The 24,113-nt window shown below is 45.2% G+C and overlaps 2 protein-coding genes across 3 annotated transcripts in view; both read right to left on the bottom strand.

The window, feature by feature from the left end:
• enc2 (ectodermal-neural cortex 2) overlaps window positions 1-1,126 on the bottom strand; it is a 29,257-nt gene extending 28,131 nt beyond the window's left edge. Inside the window, exon 1 of the mRNA XM_069163103.1 lies at window positions 999-1,126. The gene's annotated coding sequence lies outside the window, so the exon portion shown is untranslated. The remainder of the gene's footprint in view (window positions 1-998) is intronic.
• A 2,442-nt stretch (window positions 1,127-3,568) lies between these two features.
• Window positions 3,569-24,113, bottom strand: part of LOC138205766 (A-kinase anchor protein 13-like) — a 67,982-nt gene continuing 47,437 nt past the window's right edge. The window contains exons 21-47 of one of the 2 annotated variants that reach the window (XM_069161982.1): window positions 23,941-24,052; window positions 21,396-21,558; window positions 20,431-20,498; window positions 19,992-20,049; window positions 19,199-19,373; window positions 17,758-17,864; window positions 17,477-17,623; window positions 17,280-17,389; window positions 17,040-17,183; window positions 16,337-16,462; window positions 16,135-16,252; window positions 15,615-15,735; window positions 15,053-15,183; window positions 14,875-14,951; window positions 14,714-14,780; window positions 13,924-14,038; window positions 13,400-13,482; window positions 13,125-13,316; window positions 12,890-13,045; window positions 12,630-12,700; window positions 12,096-12,140; window positions 11,650-11,700; window positions 11,353-11,547; window positions 10,904-11,182; window positions 9,166-9,273; window positions 8,842-9,064; window positions 3,569-7,446 (exon numbers count right to left, since the gene is read on the bottom strand). In XM_069161982.1, coding sequence (XP_069018083.1) covers window positions 7,388-7,446; window positions 8,842-9,064; window positions 9,166-9,273; window positions 10,904-11,182; window positions 11,353-11,547; window positions 11,650-11,700; window positions 12,096-12,140; window positions 12,630-12,700; window positions 12,890-13,045; window positions 13,125-13,316; window positions 13,400-13,482; window positions 13,924-14,038; window positions 14,714-14,780; window positions 14,875-14,951; window positions 15,053-15,183; window positions 15,615-15,735; window positions 16,135-16,252; window positions 16,337-16,462; window positions 17,040-17,183; window positions 17,280-17,389; window positions 17,477-17,623; window positions 17,758-17,864; window positions 19,199-19,373; window positions 19,992-20,049; window positions 20,431-20,498; window positions 21,396-21,558; window positions 23,941-24,052 — 3,301 coding nt within the window. In that variant the 3' untranslated portion in view covers window positions 3,569-7,387. The remainder of the gene's footprint in view (window positions 7,447-8,841; window positions 9,065-9,165; window positions 9,274-10,903; window positions 11,183-11,352; window positions 11,548-11,649; window positions 11,701-12,095; window positions 12,141-12,629; window positions 12,701-12,889; window positions 13,046-13,124; window positions 13,317-13,399; window positions 13,483-13,923; window positions 14,039-14,713; window positions 14,781-14,874; window positions 14,952-15,052; window positions 15,184-15,614; window positions 15,736-16,134; window positions 16,253-16,336; window positions 16,463-17,039; window positions 17,184-17,279; window positions 17,390-17,476; window positions 17,624-17,757; window positions 17,865-19,198; window positions 19,374-19,991; window positions 20,050-20,430; window positions 20,499-21,395; window positions 21,559-23,940; window positions 24,053-24,113) is intronic. The other variant, XM_069161983.1, reaches the window with a different exon arrangement.

Below are 24,113 nucleotides of genomic sequence, written 5' to 3'. Positions count from 1 at the left end.
GGGCCCCACTGAAGAGGATGAACACTTTATTTATTTTACCACTGACACACACACACACACACACTTTCCACTGCTGTACTTACTGATCTGCTTGTTTAGCTCAGACAACTAATCAATGGAGCGGTTGACTTCCTGAGGGCCGACAGTCTGTCACAGGACTTTTTCTCGCAGGAGAGTCTGCAGACTCTCATGTCCATAACAAGTGTTCAAAAACATGTACGGTGAATCAAATTAGGAACACGCAGAAAATAAAAAGACTACAGACGGAATCAAACACAGAAATAAATCATTTCCTTCATCAACCTGAAGGTTGGGTCAGTCAGTCAACGTCAAATCTGTGTGTGTGTGTGTGTGTGTGTGTGTGTGTGTGTGTGTGTGTGTGTGTGTGTGTGTAAGGTTTAAAGGTGTGTGCAGCTTAAATCACTTGCATGTCGATCCAACGTGAAATAATCACGGCTGCCCGGGAATACAAAAGGAGACCTGCACTGACTGACCGGAAATTAAAAAAAAAAAAGAACATTTGGAGTCTTTGTAAAGAGGTGTTGGGGAGAACCACTGGAAACCAGCTATCGGCCTTCCGGCTAATTAGTGAGGAACTTGCTCCCATTGAGGTGAACTGGTCCCACAACACCGGGTTGTGATCCGGGACTTGACGCCGGATGCTGAGCCGGCCTCGGGGCCACTACGGGACCGCTGCGCCCGGCTCGGAGCGGCTCGGAGCGGTCCGGGATTAAAAACAAAGAAAAAGGAAACAACTAAGTTGAGGTGGAAACGCTTTACTGTAAACAGGGCTGAGCTAAAGCTTTACACACACACACACACACACACACGCACGCACGCACACACACACACACACACACACACACACACACACACACACGCACACACACACACACAGTGTGGTCTGAGGAGCTGTAACTAACGCGGTAAGTTCGCTCCTTTCTGTGACAGACAGCTTCACTGCTTCTCTAACACGAACACACCAACTCTGTACTCACTTTTCAAACAGCTGCCGACGGGAAGTTGAATCCACAAAACGAACAGCGGCCGCTCCTTCATAAAAACATCACATTTCGGTGACAATAGCCCGAGTATTTCTGCTCATCGATGCCCGTCTGGCTGCCTGTGGTGGAAAGCCCTTAAACCTGCAGCGGCACCAACGGCCAATAGTTTCGGACTGAAAGTTGACTGGCGTTTTTCTGACCAATCAACGGCGACAGCCGAAAGCGGGCTGACCTCTCAGCCAATCACATTCATAATAGGCGGAGCTTTAAGGCATTTGTCGACGCGACAGACAGGTGATTGGTCCAACCGTCGTGGTTCTTTTTATTAAATAATAATAATTAAAACAAAACAAAACAAAAATCCCAAAACGCAAACCAGTGATTACATAGACATGTATACATACACGTATATATGTCTATGAGTGAATACATCATCTCAAAGTGGGCGGGACTTTGACGGTTGTGTCAGCCAATCAGCGAAAGCAGACCGTTGGAATTCATGCTGGCAAGAAAACAATGGCACGTTGACACTTGACACAAATGTGAAGACCGTCCTCCGGCTTTCGTCGCAGTGGTCACCGACTTAATATATGCAAACTGTAATTCATGCATTTCAAAAGCAGGAGGGATCTTTTCAAACATGACGGCCGTCATTATGCAAGATCTCGTCTTTCATCGATGCACAGTGGAACACACCCTGCACTTCTGCAAGGTATTCACGGTCTCAACTTTCGTGACAGTAAATCCCTGCTGTGAGTCTAAAAAAAGTATTTCTGAACCCGCATGCTTTCAAATCCAGGCACGGCCTACTGTATTTAAATATCAGAAATCTGTGCCATCAAATCAAATCAGTTCCCCTGAGAATTGTTGTATCATTGGCAGCAATATCCGGGTTTTAAACAGAGTCGGAAGAAGGGCTGGTGAAACTGAAGTTTATCTGCGGCTGGTTTAAATGCTGCAACTGTATTTAGTTCTTTTGGATTTATCGAAGGAAACTTAAAACATTCAGTTGACATGGTGGGTACATACAGAGCATCTCCAGCTGTCTCTGTAGTGCAAATAAGAAATGAGCTGACTTGCTCAGAGCTGCTGGTTTTATAGGAGCCTTTGATTTGAATTGGTTGACAGTGATTCAGTCTAAAAATCTCAATCTGTCCCAGTTGATAGATGAGCCAACCAGAGCTCATCTGAAGGATCCCTCAAATTCTGCCTTGAAAGATTTGATTCTGTCCAATAAGGACAAAATGACTGCGTCTGAAAGGGTTTGGGGTTGGATTTATTGCAAGAAAGGAAAGCTCTGGGTTGTCTTTTCCTCTGTGCAATACCAGATGGGCAGTTGTCATTGGAATATTTTACAAATTCATTACTTGCTATGCAACTTAAAAAAAAAAAAAAAAGTTGAGGGTGAAAGATTGATCAAGCCCCTGGCTCTCCAGTTATCAGTGATGTTCAAGGTGATTGACAGCAGCTGGGCTCTGGTGAGGCCTACCGGAAAACAGCCCATTAACTCCTTGAGAAAAGCAAAAGTCAATATTTTCTTTTACAGAGAATTATTCTCCGGCTCTTTTACAAATCCATCAAAATCCTGGAAAGCAGTTACTGTAAACTAAAATCAATATGCTATCTTTAACGATCATGGGACACCAGAGATTTTCTACTTTCAACAAACATTTTGCTGCTCCTGTGAATCTGTTTAATGGTGTACTCAAGATCGGCTTTAAATAATAAGCCTGAGGTGCCCTCCTTAAACTGTTCCTCTCAGTTCAACCAACAGGCCTTTACTTTAGGGGCCAAAAAAAGAATTACATAACACTGCATTGAGCGGGCATGGTTGAATATCTTAATTAGGACAATAATTGATGAGGATCAAAGGGCGTCAATTTCAAGTTTAAGTCTATTTAATACATTTGGTCAAAGCATTGTTAAATGATCCGTTTTCGAGCTGGGTTTTAATGGTTCAGATAACTGAACGGAGGGTCGGGGAAGGTAATCACAAAGGTGGGAAGATGAGGACAGGAAGCAATGACACCTGAAACGAGGGGCAAGATGAGTTTCCAAGAAAAACAGGAAACAAACATAAATGAGAGGAGAAGAAAACCAAAGATGAGTTGTGACAACTTGTTTTGTCTCATGAAACTGATTCCTTTAAACAGTCAATCACCATGATCAACCTGTACCACACAGCAAGACTTCCAGAGCAGGTTGCCCTCAGCCAATCAGATCAAAACCTGCTAATTACATCCATTATGCACACACAAATTATTATCTATATTACATGTCCCGTATACTGTTTGTGATTCTGATAATTAATAACTCCTCTTTCACATTAACACACTCGATTATTAGATCAGAAAATTCAGAGTCAAAGGAAGCAGCTGATAACCCGCCACACTTCCACGAGTGTCCAAAGATAAAAGACAGAGTGGTGACAGGGGACAATGGCACTTTTACTTGTAGTGTTGTTCCATTGCTGTATTTTGTAATGAGACGCCACAGACGACTCAGTGTGGAGTCAGTCATAAAGTTTGAACCGCCTCCAGATTAAAAGAGCCACACAACACGCATCACATGATAAAACGGCATCGTTATTTATTGAAGGGAGAAAATTACTGTACATTTCCAAATCAGGAAGAGGACAGATAAATAAAGCTTTATCATTTATTAAAAACCATCCAACTAAACAAAAAAAATCCACAGTCATCAATACTTTGGAAGCTCAAATTTGTACATAAAACATATTTACAAAATGTGTTGCTTTGCCCTTTTTTTTTTTTTTTTTTTCCTTTGTACATAAAATGAGAAAAATGATTTTTTTTTTGTACCTTGGGTTTTTTAGTACAAATACATTTCAACAAGCTCTGACATTCAGTGACAAAACTGTGAGGCCTAATGTGGGTGCAATTCCATCTGAATGGTGTCAGAAGAAATGCAGAGGGGAGGAGAGAAAGCAAAACTTCACTTCCTCCTGGGCTCAATGATCGGAGGCGTATTTTGGTCGAGGGATCCGAATTCGTAAGATTGTGCAGCGAACTGTGTGACAGAGCGGGAAACACGACAGAGAACGGACGCTCTCTCACCAAAACTCACTTGAGCTCATTAAAATGAAGGTTTGTTGAGGTTTGTACTGGACTGAAGGGTGGAGGTCACCCGGTTCTCTGAGGGTGACGCTGGTGCGCGTTGTTTGGCGTTAAAACTGATGTCCTCCACAGCAGCGCTGTGATTTCTGCTGAGAAAACCTCACTCGTGCCTTTAGTTAGAAGAAAATACAAAACAACACCACTGGTGTTGTTTCGTGAGGGTGATATTTGGTTTACGTATTTGGTCTTAAAGTTTCAAAATAAAACATTCCAAATTTTAAAGCATGTTCAGAAGAGTATTTGTGGCAAACGCACGAACAGAACCGATGTAATAAATTAATAACATCTTGGGTTTTTCTGATCAATTTTACAACATATCGCTGCTGTGGTGTGTGTGTGTGTGTGTGTGTGTTGGTGGGTGGGGTGGGGGGTACATCTATATATATTTCAGTCCAACTGAATATTGTAGTTATGGCACTATTTTAAGGAAGGGAAACAGTCCGAAATGCTCCTCACGCCTGTCTCACCGGTGCTGCTGAGTGTGTAAAAATCCTGGCTGCATGAGTTGACCTGTCCCACATGACGTCCAGTCCATGTCCAGTGTGCTGGTGCTAACGAGCTAATCGGCTACGTAGCTTAAAACTGACATTGGTGGTGCGTGGCACCCCGGTAGAGCTCCACCTGAAAGAAACAGCCGAGACGTGGCAACGGACGAGTCCGTGTGTTGAGGAGAAGGAGACATTAAGAAAGCTAAAGCACCTTGTTCTAAGTCTGTGGCTCTTTTTTTTAGTCAGTTAGTGTCTCCGCCCTTCCTGGTTAATGCACAGGCTGGGGGCGCTGTCGTAAAACCCCCAAAACCCAAAACTTGATCTACACATCAGGTTTGTTAGGCTGGAGCAGAGAAACACTGATGTATAATTACATATTAGTCTGATTTATGTTCTGGTAGAGCAACATCATGCGACTCTTGCTGAGCAGCAGGCCATGCATGAGTGGTGAGTACACAAAAACCCAAAATGTCAAGGCAAACCAGCGCCTGTGCTGCACACTCGTGTCAAGTCAGAGTACAACGGGAGGCAAGAAGACAAATTACAGCGAGTGCACTAAATGAACCTCCAAAACCTGGATTCCCTGCGGAAAGGCATCCGATGCAGGAGCCCTCGTTGCCGGGACGAGCAGGTTTCCTATCGTCGCCCGGAGACACCGACTCTAACAGCAAGACTGACGGCTCGGCGTTTGTCTCGCAGCCTTTTACTTCACGAAGCTCTTACCGGTGACAAAAAAAGCCAGTTCAAGATTTACTCTTCTCCATCATTATCACCTCTTCTTCCTTCTTCTTCCTCCGTCGACGTCTACATTGTACAAATTACACAGTGCAAGAAGAAGCCGATCTCCTTGTTACGAGTCCGTATACCATCAAAATCTTATCGATATGCGTGTGTTACTTTAACGTACAATACAACGTGACGTTGCTGTGAGGCTGCGTGAGACTGGAAACACTCACAAACACGATGCTGCTGAAGGAACTCTGATGGGAAACGCTTTGTTTCCGACTCAGGAGACCGGAGAACTAACGGTGAGAGTGAAAGGAGAGGAAGTGCACTGAATCACAGATGCTTTCAGTGTCAGTGCGAATCCGCTCCTCTCGGCACAACGTCCAACATCAAACTTACTTCGTCTGGCCACTGACTGTCGATCTGCGGATGGACTTCGCTCGGTGCTTCGCTCTCACATAAGTGTTTCCAGAGCTGTGGTAGATTTATGAAATGTGTGTTTGTTTTCTTGTTTTTCTTTTGTGTTTCTGCTGTTTGTACACACAGAGACACACGTGAGCACACCGTCTTTTTTTACTCTGCAGCTACAGTCCCAAAGTATGTACGGTTGCGTGCGTGTATACAGCTGGGACATACTACTTCATCACAAAAAATGCTCCTTGACCTTTGACCCTCTCGGTCCTATCTGTTGCGATCTGTAGCGCGGCATTTGAACTAAAAGGAAAAAGGATGCGATTTACTACGAGAACGCTTCTTTTTAATGTCTCTTCTTCTTCCTTTTGTGAATTGCCACCTGGCGGAGCATCAGCGCCACCAACTCTCTCTGCAGCTCAGTCGACGCGACGCATCACATGCAGAGCAGCCAGAGAAGCATGCCGGCCTGCAGGCTGTAAAATGCGACCGGATGTCGTGGTACATCCTGGTACTTTTGGCGTACTGCATTTCACACACTGTGCACTGGGACATACTGAATCTTTTTTTTCTGCAACACTAAACAGTCTGGAAGCGCAGGAATTGGAACGTACACGTGTTTTACCGGTGCCTGGTAGTTAACGTGTTCGTCCTCTCCTCATTTTGTTGTCTTACCGCCACCCTCTGGCAGTAGTTATGCATTTAAACCAGGCGCTAGTAAAAACAAAGGCAAAATATATTTTAAAAGCAAGATTTTTTTTGGATGATTTAATGACTATTTGAAAATTGGATCATCATGACCCATCCCTGGAATATATATATAGATTGATTTTCCTCTTTCTGGAGACATTGACTTGAACTGATTGTGTCTGGAAGTCTGTAGGACTTGATGAACGCTGACCTCAGCAACGCTGTGTGGACAGTGAGAAACAGTGGACCGCTCCAGGGCTTACTGCCTGTTGTAAGCAAACACCGTGTCCAGTGGTATCTGTTACTCCCTCGTTTGTCTTCTCTGTCAGTTAAAAAAATCTGGCGTTAAAGCAAATGCAGAGACACGCGTCATACGTTTGATTCCTCGAGTTGCTCCGCCGAGGACACGGACTGTGAAACCGTTTGCAGAAACTCAGGAGTCGTGATCACAACCCGCAATTCAAAGTAATCAGTCATCAGAAATACGTGAAAGAAATGGCACTTGGTATGAGTTCATGTTAAAGCTACAGTTAGAAGAGCGGAGATCTGATTTGAAGCACCACGTCTGACGTCTGTCGGACTTACAGTTCTTGTTTGATGCTTCTTGGCTTTCTACCACATCTCTAACTGCTGGAAGGTTGTCGGGGTATTCTTGGCACACTTGTTGATTAACGCCCACGTATCGGCTCGACGGGACTTCACCTGGTGTCTCCGGAGGACGTTTTTTTTTTTTTACCGCTGGGACACTTTCAGGTGAGTCGGTCTGTGATCGTGAGCTGGCCTCTCATCCACGATGGTGGGGACAGTGTCCAGCAGACGGACTGTGTACGTCTCCTTTTCCATCCAAAGAGAAAGTTAAGAGACACCCTGGGTCTCGCTCGCTGCACTGGCCGATCGTCTGGTCAGAAGTTCATGTGCCTTAATCAGATTGTCAGCAGAAGAAGATGTCTCCCTCATTCTGAGGATCCAACATCACTGTACATTTATTTTCTGAAAAGAAACACAGAGAAAGAAATAATAATTAGCCAACAAATAGTCCGGCATGTAAATACGTACACAAACAGATTCAGTACATATTAAGTGAGCTTTCTGCAGGTAGGTGGGTTTGTTTACCTTTGGACAGAGCTGAGCTAGCTGCATCCCCCCGTTTCCAGTTTTTATGCAAAGCTAAGCTAAGCTAAGCTAAGCATAGCCTGACGTAGTGCCGTTCAGCATTCACCTCACAGACGTAAGAGTGGCTCGATCCAAACCGGTTTGGTGCAGGCTTTACTGCTGACGCCACACCGGTCTGCCTGTCAATCTCACGCTCCTTCTTACCCTCACTCGTAAACAGGTCATACATCCAAAGACAGCATTCCACCGGTTTCAGGCAGAGCATCGCGGCCTCAGACTTGGAGGTGCCGACCCGCATCCCAGCTGCTTCAAATTCGTCTGCAGACCACCCCAGTGGATGATGAAGGTCACGGTCTGATGAGGCCAACAGGACGCCATCCTGAGACCCCCAAACCTGATATCCTCCTCCCCCTGCTATGCCTAGTGATCCGGTCCATGAAGGTCACGCACACACACACACCCCCACCCCAAATCCCCCCCAAGGGACCCGGTCATAGGCCGGACGGGCGAACTCACGACCTCTCTTGTAAAGAGGGTAAAGAGTTGTTCCACCGTTCTGCAGGAAGGAATCTGTTCCTCCTGAATCGGATGTCCGACAGTCGTCGCAGCCTCCTTCCCAGCACCCTGGCATAAGCTTTCCCCGGGAGGCTAAGTAGTGTGATACCCCGACAGTTGTAGCACACTCTCCAGTCCCCTGTTTTTCAAAATGGGACCGCTGATACCGCTCCACCGCCCGCACCAGCTTCGGCTCTTTCCCTGCTAGCAAGGTGACGTCCCTAGAACTAGTCTTTACCGCCGGCGATCGGATTGTTTGGGCCCCCGGCCTGGTCTGCCACCCGGCTTGCAATGGTGGCACCATGTTGCCTGTTTGGGGTGAACCTGACCGGAGCCCGGAGCAAAGGCCCAGACACCAGACACTCGCTGGCGAGCTCCCCTCCCAGGTGTGGCTCCACGAGGGTGGCCTGGTTTCCCGATTCTGAGCGAGGTGGCTTCAGTCCGCCGGCTGCTTATGTTGAACCACTCTGAGTCGGGCCTCTCCTCTGGGACCAATTTGCCTTGGAAGAACCTGCCTGGGGCTGATTCTTCCGACAACACAGCTCACCGCATCACCTAGACACTCCAACCCCTCCACCACGTAAAGGTGCCCATTTTCACATTAAGAAAATTTTAAGTCACTTTTATTTATATCGCGCCAAACAAATGAGGAGCAACAGCTGGAAGGAAAAAAAATAATCTTTTAATCTGTTACACTAAAAGAGATAGAAAGTGCACCTGTCTGTGTCTTCTCCCCTCCTTTTCCTTTCTTCTTCTTGTCTTTCTTCTCTTTGGGTTTGGCCAGTTGGAGCAGTTTGGTGGGGAGCTGGGACTCCTTCTCTGCACCCTGAAGCTTCGAGGAGGAGGAGGAAGAGAAGAAGGGGTTGAAGTTCTTGCCCATTCTCTTGGAACCGATGCGGAGGAAGGACTCTTTGGCCGGGGCAGAGGAAGACAGCTCCACCTGCAGCACAGTCACAAACTTAAGAGTTGTATTGGGACAGCCTACTGAACTGCACCAAACACATGTGGAGGACTTATTTTTATTTATTTATTTTTTTTTACCTCTTTTTGCTGCTCTGCTGCTTCTTCCAGAGATCCGGAGCTGTGGAACCTCAGCGAGTCTTCTGAGGTGGTGGAAGGAGTCCGCTGCAACATCCGAAGCTGCTCTGACTGGAACAATCAAAAATAATACAAAGCGATGTGAGAAAGAATCAAAGGAAATTCTAGTTTGTTTCAACCTGCCCTATTTCTCATCAATATGGCTGTCATGGCTCTGTGTGTCTTGAAAACTTTGCACAATCCACCGCTGAGGTTTCAATATTGTCCCGTAGCGATCATTAATATCATGAACTGCAGTAATTCAGAAGTCATGTCTTCAGGATTTATTTTGTCCTTACAGACAAACGCTGTACTTCCTGAAACACACTGGGTCTGGGCCTCGTCTGTTGTTCCGGGCAGTGAGGCTGCCCTGCTGTAACCGAGTTAAACCGGCTGTCCTCATCATAACGGACCACCTGACAGCATTCTGCCTCCGGCCACGACTGACCAGCATTAAAACCCTGATGACAAAAACTGAATGAAACAAAATGAAGTGGATTGTCAACAACATCTGAGGATAATTCTCTCCATCCCTCACTGAGATTTAATCCTCCACAGTTCTACAGTCTGATTCTCTACACACAGACACAACCTTATGAAGTGTGTCGGAAATAAACAGTTTATCTTCGATAGATATGACATTCTGCTGCAACAGCCTTCTCCACCCTCCCCGCTGTTTTTAGATGGGTACACGACATGGGAGGTGTGTGAGCCCGACTCCTCTCACTGTTGCCCAAACGGCTTCTCATCGTGTGGACTATGTCAATGTGTGTGTGTGTGTGTGTGTAGAAGACCTGAACCTGTACTAATATCATCCCCTTATCAGTCCCTCCAGGAAATCAAACCTTGCAATATTGCAATAATTAATGCAAATTCAAGCAAACTATATTTGCGGGAGCTGGCAATTTTTTTTTAATTCCTGTGATTTTTCAGCAAAAAATGTCGTCAGCAGAAGCTGTGCTGAAAGTATTAAAGCCATAAAGTAAGTCTTTTAAAACAAAACTCACTTTATTAACAAAGATAACTCCTCATTTACAATCAGAAAGGCTCTTCTCACGGAAACGACGGAGTTTGTGAGAAATGTGGTCAATGGAAGTGATTACATATTACTGAATGTTAAAATAGTTTTATACACACGTTAAGTTGTGAGATTGCACTTTGTTTTCGTGCATCCGGCAGGTCTATGTGTTGAATTAACAAATTAAACAGCATCTAAAGCTCTTAATTTGTCAGCTGATGTAGTCGTTGTTTCTATGTTACAGTCACAGACCGTCTGTTCTGGAAAGCTGCGGCACTTTCAGGATCTTTTTTTGCAACTTTTAGCCCAATTGTTTTCTAAATTCAATAAATTTGAGCTAAAATATTTGTGATGTGCAGCATGATCATTATCACAGGTAGTGATTACATATTTATTCCTTTTTTAAGTAGTGTTTAAAAAAAAAAAAAAAAATCACATTTTTCTTTCTCGATTTACAACTTTTTCTAATTCCAGCAAAGAGCTCAACTTTAAACTGAGAAAATTACACCAACATTTTTTTGAAAATCTGCCGCAAAATCAAACATTTATGATCGCAACAATCACAAAAAAACCTCATGCTGGAGGGACTGCCTTATCTTGAGCCCTGGCTTCTATTCAAAGCCTAGTGCAGCTGCTTGCTTCATAAATGGACTCTTCACAGGAGAAGCTCCCCCGGACTCTGACCTGGTCCCTCCTCGCGTCCAGCCTCTCGGTGTCTCTCCTCAGAGCCTCCTTGTCTCTCTCCAGCCTTCTCTGTGCCTCCCTCAGCCTCTCCAGCTCTCTCTGGTACTCCTCTTTCCTCCTGTGCATCATCTCCGTCTCCTCCATCAGCTCCTGACGCCTCCTCCTGGTCTCCTCCTCCTCCTCCCTCAGCCTCTCATCCCGTTCTGCCAGTTCTTTCTCCTTGAACTCCCACTCCCTCTCTCTCCTCCTCTTTTCATCCTGGTGTGCAGCCTGCTGTTTCTGAAACAAACCACAAAAGGTGAGGAGATATTATCTCGACTGGAAGACGTTGTGTACTGGATTAACATGCGTGAGGTATACAGGATATATTTCAAATGAGATGAGTGTCAGCCGTGATTCACGATGTGAAAAGAAGCTTGAGTGGTGAGGACGCAGCAGTGAGAGTTAACCTGCAGGCTGGCCGCCTCCTGTCGCTGCCTCTCCAGACTCCTGTGTTTCTCCTGCTCGATGATGGAGGAGGGGCGGGAGGACGACGAGGACGAGAGCGAGGAGGAGGATGAATGTCTGGAGGAGTTGGTGGCGAGCCGCTCGTTCAGGGCCTGCCTCTGGTCCTCGATGAACGAATCCTGCTGGACCACCACAGCCTGGAGGGCAGAGGACGGAGGTTTGAGAGGAAGAGCGAACACAGCGTTGGACCCAAAATCTCTGTACTGACTGTAAACGGCATGCAGGTGTGTTTGTGGTACCTGCAGTGAAACCAGCAGGCCGTGAAGATGTGTCACACTGTACTGGACCTGCTGGAGAAACGCAGCATCGCACACAGTCAGTACAGTACAGTTTCAACTATTTTAAGACCCAGCATCCATCTGACCTGGACCGGTTCACTTTCGATTTAGACGAGTAGATTTTCACTCAATACTTCATCCAGGTCAGAAATCAGACACGTTACTACAGTAACCCTGCAGCTAAACAACGAAACGATGTTTCAGTGTCACATTCGAAGAACGACATCTTTGCTGACTGAAGTGATTCTCTCTTCATTTGTGGAGTCTTTAAATACTTTACCTGCACTCTCATCTGCTTTTCCTGCCATGGCTGCTGCCATATTGATTATGTAGAGGTGTGGTTTTATGTCAGTTTTAGAACACAGATGTGATCACAGGATGTCAGTGAACGCAGCACACACACTTACTTCAGTGTTCCTCTTCAGCATCATCTGTAAGCTGGCAGTAGCTCCCTGAGACACACACACACACACACACACACACACACACACACACGCAAAGTTCATATTAATACTTTATTGACGGTAACTGATTAAAAGTCGGAAGATCAATAATTTGTATCAACGAACATGTAAGAGTACTAACATAAAAGTACTAATGTGTAAAAATACTAGAAATGTCAAAGTACTCCACATATCAGAGTACTAGCATGTAAGAGTACTATATGTGAGTGTACTCCAGGAAGGACGTCCTCTGGACCACAGCGTCTCTCAACACTCGTCTGATCACTTCTTTCATCACTTTAACACAGTCTGTAGTTCTGAAACTGACTTCCTGATCCGACAGATAATTGTTTAGGAGGTGATTCACTGTTGATTCATTGGTTGTAAAAATGTCTTAAAGAAATGAATAATACATTCATGTGAAGGGTCACGAGTAAGAAGATATAACACAAATACAAACTGCAAAGGTTCATGACACACAAACACACACACACACACCTTCTTCAACACGCTGTCTGACTCAGTCCTGCGGAGGTCCAGTGACTCGTCTCCCTCCTCCTTCTCTCCATCTGAAGGATTGAAGGGGTTTACAGGTGAGTCATGTGTTGACACAGCAGGTGATCAGAAACCAGCCGGTGGGATAAAACTGACTGGATTATACCTGCTGTCAGCTCAAAAGACACTGCAAGGTTTAAAAACGGATATATGTAACCAGAGGAAGGAGCGTGTGTGTATGTGTGTGCGTGTGTTTGTCTCACTCTTGCTGCTGTTCATCTGATGACTGTCAAAGCCTCCAAACGTCTCCGCTCGCCTGGGCAGACACACCGGTCCAACACCGCCCCCTGTCAGGCCACCGGCAGCACTGCAGCCTGCTCCACCGACGCCGCTGCTCACCAAAGCGTGCAGGGCCTCCACTGAGAGAGAGACAATATCATACACACGTCATCTCTGACAAACACACAATATATGATAACACCTCAGACCACCTCTCACCTTCTCTCAGGGCATCAGTCATGATTGGCTCCCCCTTTGTGACATCATCAGGCGTGGCCTTGAATAACATCCGCTCCCTGACCGGCGGGTTTGTGTCGTCGGTCGTGGGGCCACAGTCGCCCAGCTCTCTGAAGATGTGGACCTTCTCCTCCAATAACGAGACGATCTGCTCATCCTTCCTGCGGAGAAGCTCTGGAATGAAAGACACGTGAACGGATGAGCAACGTGAACACAAAGACGTCATCCGTCCAGTCCGACAGAGGGAGGCCGGTCACCTCGGATCTCCTTCGCTCTGTTTTCCTGCTGCCTCCTGTCTTCTTCCGTCTCACTGGGGACTCCTTCGTCTTCGTCTTTCTCTCTGTCAGCACACAAACACAACAGCAGTGTGATTTTCAAATTCTATTTTTTAAGTGTCCTGTTGTCAGTGAGCTGCTGCTTCGATCTCTCGTGGGGACAAGCTAAGAGCACGTGAGCATCAGCAGCAGAGAGAGAGGACACCGTCCTTCGTCATGGAGAAGACGCGGGTCAGTGGAATTTAACAGCACGGTGCTGCTGTACTCATATTGTGAACGTTTTAGCTGCCTCTATTCATCTCATCTTTACAGGGACGGCTCCGGATACTCGTCACTATCAACAAGTTTCTTTTCAGCCACTGTGAAGCAACAGGAGGCGACATCCTATCGTAACCACGACCGCCGCTCGCTTTCAGTCCTGAGAGTTCGATGCACGTTCACGCTGGACAACGGTGTTTCCTGCCAGTGTGCGCTATCTTTGAACATGATGTGTGTCTGTTCCTCACATGCAGTGCATGGCCTCCAGCACGATGGCCCTCCACGTGTTGCGCTCCTCCTTGCTGCTGGCCAACACCTCCACCATCTCTGGCTTCGCGATGCCAGCTGTGATCAGAAACAGACCTGCAGGAGACACAACCTGAGTCACTGACTTTTACCAATACAGACACCGTTCGCTGTGGATGAGTCACATGCTGTGTTCCAGATGTTGTACTTGTGTTCCAGATGTTGTACTTGTGTACTAACTCTCTCTACTCTGAGTGCATCAGTGTGTTCACACTGTCAGTACAGAAACATCCGAACACTACAAGTACCAGGATGAATCACTCAGAACGGTCCAAAAGAGAAGTGTCGCCATATTGGCTACGTAGAGGAAGGGGGCGGGGTCATAAAGAATTTTCAGATTAAGGCGTCAGAGGAAGCTGCAGCTGTTCCTGGACAGAAGAATCAGTGTGTTTATTGAGTGTTAAACAGAGGACACAAAAACACGTTGATTTCTGGGTAAAATAATTAAAGCTTTTGGAGGGTGACGTGTTCACATGATGAAGTTATTTCCTGTCAGATTTGAAACAACACTACTCTGTTAAAATTCCTGCTCTATACAAATAAGGTCCTCACAAGTAAGATCACTCTTTGTTAGTGTACTGAGGGAAGTACGTCATTTAGAACACAGCAAGATTGTCTGAAAATCCAGCCGCAGCGACGTTCAAGCTGAACGCGCAGCTGTAACGCTGCGTACAGACGGAGAGGGAAATCACAAAACAAACGCAACAAGGTGAGAAAAGAAAGAAGACTGACCTCGCTCCTCGTTGGCCACTTCTCTGACTATCAGACTGTGTAAAGACACGACTGTGGAGCGCTGGTCCTGAGGACAAGATGGTCCGAATCAAACTCCATCTCCATGGCAGCAGATATTATGCACCGACTGGAAAATGTGTGTCTTTAAATGCACCACTTACCAACGAGGCAAAGACATATTTCTGGTCCTTCTCCTGCAGGAAGACCAACACGTCAGACAGCAGCATGGCGTGGACGTCTGCAACACAAACAGAAGATGATGCTGCCGGCTGTCCGAGGAGACGTGAACACTGCAGAACAGAACAGAAGATGTGTCTGAAGACGGAAACGGGGGACAACCTTTGAGTCGTCCCGCGGAGTTCTTCAGCTGCAGCGCTCCGTCGTGCAGCAGCTTCCTCCCTCGGATCAGGTCCTCTTTGGCAAACATCTGCCCGCTCTTCATCCTCATGATGGACTTACTGTCGGTGCGACTGGAGATCACAGAGATCACACGGAGGCTCAGAGAGGTGCACTGGTGGAACAGCTGATCGTTCCGCTTCACTGCGGAAACTCTTGTTGTTCATGCAACTGGAAACGTGCGATGGACAGAAGGGCTGATTGTACACAGTCCCGTTCTGATTCTCATTTATTCATGGTCTTATTTTTCATTTGAGTGTGGAGCATGTGAGGACTTTATGCAACACCTCACATTTTCTTAGCTGTCCAAATATTTGAAAATGGAAAATATGCAGAAATGGACAGGAGAAAAAAAAATACCAAGGAAACTCAATCAAAAGGTAAATAAGGAAGTGGGAGCTCCTCCCCAATCAGAGCTGTACATGTTACAGTGTCAGAGCCTCACATGGCCCAAGGAGCTCCTCTACATTCATGACGTGTCTGGTTTGTAGTCGGACTGAAGTACCTGTAAACTTCCCTCAGCCTCTGCTTCTTCTCCTGCTCGTTGACCTTACAGTCCACAGCCAGGATCAGCTCCTTCACGCAGCGCAGAGCCTCAGAGACGCAGCTGTGGTCTTCATCGGTGTCTGTCAGAGCACAGAACTTCATCATCTGACGCCGTCACAATCATCAATTTACTTAAATTCCAGATATCTGTTTTGCAAAAAATGTCGTCAGCAGAAGCTGTGCTGAAAGTTTTCTAAGTTCAATAAATACATTTAAATAAAAGGTTAGAACTAGTTATTTCTGTGATGTGCAGAACGATTATACTCACAGGAAGTGATTACATATTTATTCCTTTATTAGTTAGTGTTGCCATTTTTTTCTAATTCCCGCAAATTAACGCTAAAAAACGTTTAAATTTTTTTTAAGAAAATCCGCACGCAAAATATTATTTTTTTTTTTATCACAACAGTCACCAAAAAAACTCCGTGAAATCCTGGAGGAACTGCTTTACATGCTGAGGAGCCGTTCTTCATCTCTACCTTTAGTGTGCTGAAGAATCCTCTGGATCAGAACGGGATATTTGGTGATCCTCTGAGTCACCAGCAGAATGCACTCTGGGATACTGAGCCTCCGCACAATGCTGCTGCTCATGATCCTCTGCACACACAGACACACACAGGTCACGCAAAAAAAACATCACGGCGCCGTGCGGAGGGGAGCGGCCGAGAGGGGGGTGCTCACCTTAATCACGGCCTGGAAGCGTTTGTCTTTGGCATGCAGGTCTTTGTAAAGACTGACGGCCTCGTTGTGGCGACTGCAGAACTTCCCGTAAACTTTCTTCATACGATCAGAGCTGCAGCCTGAAAACTGAAGTTAAGAACACGAAGAAATGACATTTTTAGTTGGAATCAAACTTATTCAAATTCGAAGCAGATTCCCATAAAATCGACTGTGAATATTTCCCCTCGAACACCGGAGGATCCAACCTCAAGAACAGACATTTACTGAGCACATTCATACTCCACGCAGCTTGTAATACACAGCCAGGTTAAAAAGTCAAATTAAACTCCGGGGGCCGTATTTGAAAAGATTCTTTGAAATCCTCTCAGAGGAAACTTGTCAGCAACTCTGACTGAGGAAAGAACAGAAACCACGATCTTAGGGAGGAAGTGTGGGTGACCCCGTTGCTAGGTGACACATCCTTTAAAAAGATGTGATTGGGTGATGATTATTTTTTGGCTGTGATTCTTTTAGCCTGACTGCTGCTGAGGGTCGAAGACTAACATGCATGTCCTGCTGGGTGTAGCGGTCGAGCCACTGTAGGATTGAAAGCGTTTACCAGCACCTGCTCCCCGACTCACAAACGGTGGTGAATATTTCCTGAGGAGAACACCGCTCTGCGTAGCGCGTCTCGAACTGGGACGTCCCGTGTGTCGTTGCTCACCTGGTTGACCAGCATGCCTCCGATGCGGCAGATGTACAAGCTGCTGCTGTTCTGTCCCATTGCTGATGACGCTCTCTTTCTCTCCAGCAGCAGCGTGAGGAAGTGTGTGTGCATTTCCACCAGCTCGTCTAAAACAGGGAAGATCTGCAGAAGAAGGTTTGATAAAAATGGCCTTTAATGTGCGCGTTTTAGTCATCATTAGAGGAATTGGTGCTGCAGGTGGAGCAACTCATTAACGACCTTGTCCAGAGTTTGGGTGTCGAGCTGCAGCTCCTTCTGAAGGCTTTTATAATAAACCTCCGACATGATCTTCAGCGTCCTCAAATGGTGGACCTCCGTCTGGTACAACTCTGTGGAGAGAGACGGCACTCTGATCTTCGTGTGTGGACGTGACGGTAGCCTGTACATCTAACATTCATCTTAAAACAGATTTTTACCATAAATTACGTCCTGTCTCTTGATTTCATCTTTCTTCAGCATCTTCAAGAACTTTTTATCCACCATGCCGCTCCAAGAATCTGCTTCCAGATCTCTGATGTCACATTCAAACTCTCCCATCAGCTGGCTGTCAATCATCTCAGTACCTACACACGATCGATCAGCTTTGTCAGTAAAACACTCTCCAGTTTTTCTACATGTTTTCACTGTGTGTGTGTGTGTGTGTGTGTGTGTGTGTGTGTGTGTGTGTGTGAGTGTGTGTGTGTAATGAGTACGCTACCTTCATCAGTGAGGGACTCCGTCGAGGCGTTTACTTTGCTGCCCTGATGCAGAGAGTCGGTGGACTGGGACAGAAACTTCAGGCCTTTCAGTGGAACATCATCCAACCTACATGAACAAAACCACAAAGATTTAGAAGATTTGATTGGTTTCGTTTCCTACAAATATGAACATAACTGTTATTAATATTGAACAGCGGATATGCAGGCTGCTTGATACTGGGAAGAGGTTTAATGACAGAAGACAAAAACCTGCGTCTTGTAAACACCAAACACTAGCATTAATTAAATGTCAATGTGAACAAAAAACACTGATCCAATATAGTAAATCAGGTGTTGGAACGATGTTGAGGAGTGAGCAGAAATAAATTATTCACAATTAAAGCTCCCGATGTGATTCATTTATTAACAACACTGATGAAGAGCAATGTGCTCCAAACGTCACTGATGTTGTGGTGTTAATAAATAGACTGATGTTGTGGTGTTAATAAATAAACTGATGTTGTGGTGTTAATAAATAGACTGATGTTGTGGTGTTAATAAATAGACTGATGTTGTGGTGTTAATAAATAGACTGATGTTGTGGTGTTAATAAATAGACTGATGTTGTGGTGTCAATAAATAGACTGATGTTGTGGTGTTAATAAATAAACCGCATCGAGAGATTTAAGTGTGAATAATTTACTTTCCAATCATTAATTAAATGACCAAAGCTGCTGTGTGTAAACTTCTTTAACCTTTTGTCTGTAAGTGACACAGTGTCACCCTAAGTGGTCTCACAGCTGGTAGATTACTACACCAGAGGAGTAGATGAACATGTTTTTGAATTGTTACCTGTTTATGTTTAATTTAATAACAATTAATTTGTAGTTAACCTGAGTGTCTTATTATATTTAATGGTTGGAGATCGGCTGCTGTGTCATAAGGCGCACTAGCTGACTCATTCACATCAAATTAATAGACAAGAGTCATCTTCATTTTTATAGGATTAACTGAATCAGAAGGTTGCATTAAAAAAAAAATCTTGGTTTAATTGTTTATGTAAGTGTGATTTAATATGGAGAACATCCACCAAAGCTGTCTGCGGGATTTTGGATAGGTCTGTTCATGTGAGCTCTCTGCTCGTTGTCCTGCACTCAGACCTGGTCTGAGTTGATGGAGGTGCAGATGTAAGTTCTCCTCAAAATTGACACCAAAATTGCAATATACTGGGACGTCTTTACCAACACAGCTGTTGCAGCGTCCCGCCCATCTTCCCTCAGTACATTAACAAATAGTGCTCTTACATGTTAGGACTCTTGTGTAGAGCAGGAATTTTGACAGTGATAGTGTTGTTTCAAGTGCTCTGCACTGACAGGAAATGAAGTGCAATTTGTTGCTTTAACGGCGTTAAAGTTCACGACGTGCATAAAGCCACGTATGTCAGCCGAGTCACTTCCTCACCCGGCGATGTTGCTGGTGGAGATGCTCTTTGCCAGGTTGCTGTGTGAGTTGAAGATGCTGGGGTGTCTCCGTGGAAACATCACAGGAATCTGGTCATCAGGGGTGGTCGCCGTAGACCATCGCTCCCGTGACGATGACAAAGACGCCAATGGCAGTGACGATGCTGAGGACGTAGCTGGATATAAACATCAAAACAGAAAATATAGATTTCTATTTGAACACTCACTGAGCCTGATGTGTGTTCAACAACAGATCTGTGGCACGCTCACGCGGCCCTTCAAAACACAGACTTCTACACCTACACCTACTTCTATGGCAACATCAGTAGATGACCTAAAATTTACAGGGCTGTGTCAACGAATGACTTCAGTTCAGTCAACGCTCTGGGACAGTGCATCAATCTGATCAGGAGCTGGATGCTCCAGAACCTCCTTCAATTAAACAAGAACAAAACTGAAGTTATTGTCTTTGGGCCCAATGAAGAAAGTCTCACCTCAACTATCTGTCAGTAATCAGTACTAATCAAGTTAAAACCACAGCTTTCTACCTACCACCTTAAAAATACTTCACAATAAGAGAGGACTGAGAGAAACTGGTACATTGTTTTATCTGAAGTAGGCCTGACTAATACAACATCCTCTTCTCAGGTTACCGGTGGAGTGTAATATGAATTTACAGTCAGTTATTGCCTGGATAAAAACAACACGGGGCAGGAAATGTTATATGTCAAAAAGGCAATCTTTGTCTCACAAACATGTTCCACAAGTGTTTGTGAGTTTGTTTGTGTTCTTACATTTACTCCTCATGTTAACGGCTGACCCAGGACCAGCTTCTGGCACCAGTGCTTGCTGCTGGTGACAAAGACAGGACATTGTTCGGTGAAAGGTAAAAGTTAAAGTAGCCTCCATCTAATTTTGATCTTTGACAGCGTACAGTATGTTGACTGTGAGGCCTGAGGACTCATGTTGATCAATAATAACGCCAAGTTTTGAGTGAGTTTTACTAAAAAGTAGCCAATTTTGTAAAAAGCAGCAAACTGATTTTGGATTTTCATGTCATCACACATGCAGCTGTTGATCACAACTGATTATAACGTTAATCTGAGTCCATCTAAATCCTGAACATATCGAAGTGAATAAATGATTCAGCTGAGATTTCAGTTTCATTTATTCCACAGTCAAATGAAACATGATGATTTTAGAGATATGAATGCAGAAACAATGAAGACCTACCTTTGTTTTGCTCTTTGCACACACAGACAGACTCTCTGTGCAGCTCTTATGGACATGGACTCCACAATCTGCAAACACACACACACACACACACACACACGCACGCACGCACACACACACACGCACGCACGCACACACACACACACACACAGAGAGTGATGCAACAGACTGTAACACTAATGGAGAAGTTAGCAGTGGGCCGCTCTTCTCATTCTGCTATTTATGGAACAAACACACACACACACACACACACACACACACACACACACACACACACACACACACACACACCTCGAGTCTTCATGTTAAAACACACACGTCAGTGGAAACTGTGAAAGCGTAGGCCTCTGTCTGGGTTTGACTATTCTGTGTTCAAAATCTTCTTCAGATCTTAAACACTCAGAGCTCCAATCATCTGTTTTGTACATCAGTGACACAACATAAACTTTCTGCACTTTCATTCACACAACAAAACTCAACCGCACACTCAGGTCTCTCATTTCAAGTCTGAAACTCTCCAAACAAACAACTGAACCCAAAACAGTTCGGTCTGTAAAGAGTCAGTTAAAAGGAGAGTTTCCATTGTCTTCCGGTCATCAAAGCCCAAAGCAGCCCTGAGTGTGGACGAGCCACAGAGCTCCATTGTTCTATGAACACACACTGCAGTGTGAGCCACAAAGTGACACAAATCATGTCCACACTTTCTACACTCACTGTGGAAGGACAGATGAGAGGAGCTCCAAACTGCTGCAGCAGACACTCCTGTTTTTGCATTCATCAATGAACTACTACATTTAGCATTTTCCTGCAGCTACGGCAAAAATGCAGCAAGTCATGACTGCAGAGTTGATAAGTGAAAAAATGGAATTAAAGAGAAGAGACACAGAGGTGATCACAGAAGAGGAATTAAAGGGAGAAAAAGGAAGGAGGCAGGAGAAGACAAGAGTGAACGCTGTGAGTCTTACTGTTGCAGAGGAAGGTCTCCTTGTTGTGCAGAAGTTTGGTGCAGTGGTGACAGGCTGTGGAAGCGGGAGGACTGATGGGGATGAAGAGGTGACCACTGGCACTCTTCTTCTCTCTCTCTTTACTCTCTCGTTTACTCTCTGCTTTCCTTTCCTTCTCCTTCTCCTGAAAGCCATAAAAAAATTTAAAAAAAAGAAGAAGACAGATCATCCACTGAGAAAACAAACTTGATGAAATAACTGAGTGGGAATATCTGACTGTGTCTCATCAAATGGTTTCAATACCTGACAATGCAAAGCTTTTATTATATTGATGAAAGAGAGACAGACGCAGAGATCCGCTGCGGGAAGGAAACAAGCGACATTGTCCGAGTTCCGCTCAGCCATCACCATCTTGGTATTTTAGAGCCAGAAGTGACCATATTAGGACGAGAGGGGGAGGAGCCAGCGGACAAACCAGAGGACACTATGCCCCGCCCATCTGAAAGTAAAACCTACCCTGCGGTCCGAATCGCATACTATTTCTTTTTACTTTTAGTACGTACTGCAGCTTCCCTTAAAAAGCATGTACTGTTGCATGTAGTATGTTCTCCTCCTCCTCCTCCTCCTCCTCCTCCCTTGTTTTGGGGGCGGAGCATCAGCGCCACCAACCGTTTCGGCGGCTCAGTCGATGTGACGTCTCTTCCGCCGTGCAAAAGATTGTGGGTCAGAACAGCTGGAGTAGACATGCTGACCTGCAGACTGCAAAGTACCACCGGCTGTAGTAGAACATCCTGGTACTTTTGGCATCCTACATCTAACATACTATGTATTTGGACATTCTACAATCTTTTTCTGGTGTACTAAATAGTATGGAAGTATGGATACTGGAATCCACGGCTGTCAATGAAACAGACAGGCCCCCACACAGAGCTCTGTTTGAGGCCTGATATCTAATCAATGCTGGAATCACTGATCAGAAGGAGGGACATTAGAGAATGACTCCATAATTTGGACTTCGTATTTCATGAGACAAGTTGAATGGGAGTCTACGGAGCTGAAGGCTTTTTGGAGCCGACCTCCAGTCGGTCATATTGCAGTTTATGGTACTTCCACATTAATGTTTACACAACAACAGTTATACAAGTATAAATATCACACACACTTCCTACCTCATCTGATTTAGTTTCTCCTCTCCACCTCATAGAGCGACTGAACCTCTTACACAGCATGGCTGCAACCGTCCTCCTGTCTCTGGTAACCGTCCCTTGGCTGTCCGTCTCTCTGCTCACTGTCTCTCTGAACTTTGTCTATCTGTCCGTGTGTCCATCTGTCATCCTCCGTGTGAAGTCATGTCTGTCTCTGTCTGAGTTTGGATTCAGTGTATTTTGTTTAACCTGCGGCTGGCTCATCATTTCAGAGCAGGAAGTGAGCACACACAGATGTGGGCACACACAGATGCGCGTGCATGGGCACACACACACACACACACACACACACACACACACACACACACACACACACACACACACACACACACACACACGCACACACTTCCTCTTTCACACTGTAAAGTTTTGCAGAGTTGTTGCACAGTTGCACAGAAACCAACACAGCATGTGATGACATGACAAAAGCAATCTTATTTCATTGGTCATAATTAAAAATATTGTTATACAAAGATGTTGTTTTCTATTTTTGGTGTTTTTCTTCTCGATTTTCCATCTTTGAACACTTAATTTCCTTTAAGATGGCTTTAGACTGCGCAGTTAATCTTCTCTTCTTTTGTGTCAATATTTCAATATTTGCTTTCACTTCAGTTTTATTGTGTTTCGTTTCTTCTTTTTTTGTTGTTGTTTGCTGGGCTGGGGTCGGCAGGAATTAGGATGCATCAGTGAAATGCAGCCCCTGACATGAAGCTATCTTAAATTGCTTCTTAATGACAGCAGGACATGTGCGGGGACATACAGCCTCAATAAACATGCTTCTGTTTTACATGTGAAGTGCATTCATGGAGTCATATGGACAGACTGACAGTTCATTAATTGCAGTGATGTCATCCTGCATCATCAGCACTGCAGACCGATCTCCACGTGTTTACTGTTCATCTTCTCTCTAACTGATCAGAGCAGTTTTAGAGAGAAACAGTGACCCCCACACAACACTGGAGTGGGTTCGGGACACGGTTCTGACTGTCCTGAAGTTGCCCAACCAGATTTAAACACAGAAGAAGAACTGCAGAGAGACCTGAAGACGGTGGTTCTCACACATACACACACGCACACACACACGCACACACACACACTTCTATCCAATTTGACAAAGCCTGACAGAATCTGCCGGGTAGATAAACTGTCCAAATCCAGCCTGCAAGGGCTGAACCTGCTGAAAGGAGCTTCTACAAAGTACTGAAGGTTCTGAAGCTTTAAACATCACTCAAAATCAAAGAAGGACCGTTGTGACGTGTCTACATAACATCTGATGAAAGCGACGCTGTGCCGCTGATTTCGGTGCCGTGCTCGTTTCACAGCTGACTCTAAACTTCGGGACTCCCCTCGCGGTTTCTCACCTTTCCTTTCTTGCTCATCTTGCTGCGGAGGTAGCTGAACGTCCGGCTGATTTTAGGCCCTCCTTTTCCCTCAGTGTCCGTCCGCAGAGGCCCCGGCTCTTCCTCGGAAATACTGCAAAGAAGCAACTGTCAGGTCACTTGGCTCATTTTTTGTAATTTAATTACTAATTTAA

The sequence above is a fragment of the Embiotoca jacksoni genome, unplaced genomic scaffold, assembly GCF_022577435.1.
Source record: "Embiotoca jacksoni isolate LCO1_2020_lvr unplaced genomic scaffold, fEmbJac1.0.p SCAF_3, whole genome shotgun sequence".
Lineage (NCBI taxonomy): Eukaryota > Metazoa > Chordata > Actinopteri > Embiotocidae > Embiotoca > Embiotoca jacksoni.
This window is presented reverse-complemented; position numbering and strand designations above follow the sequence as displayed.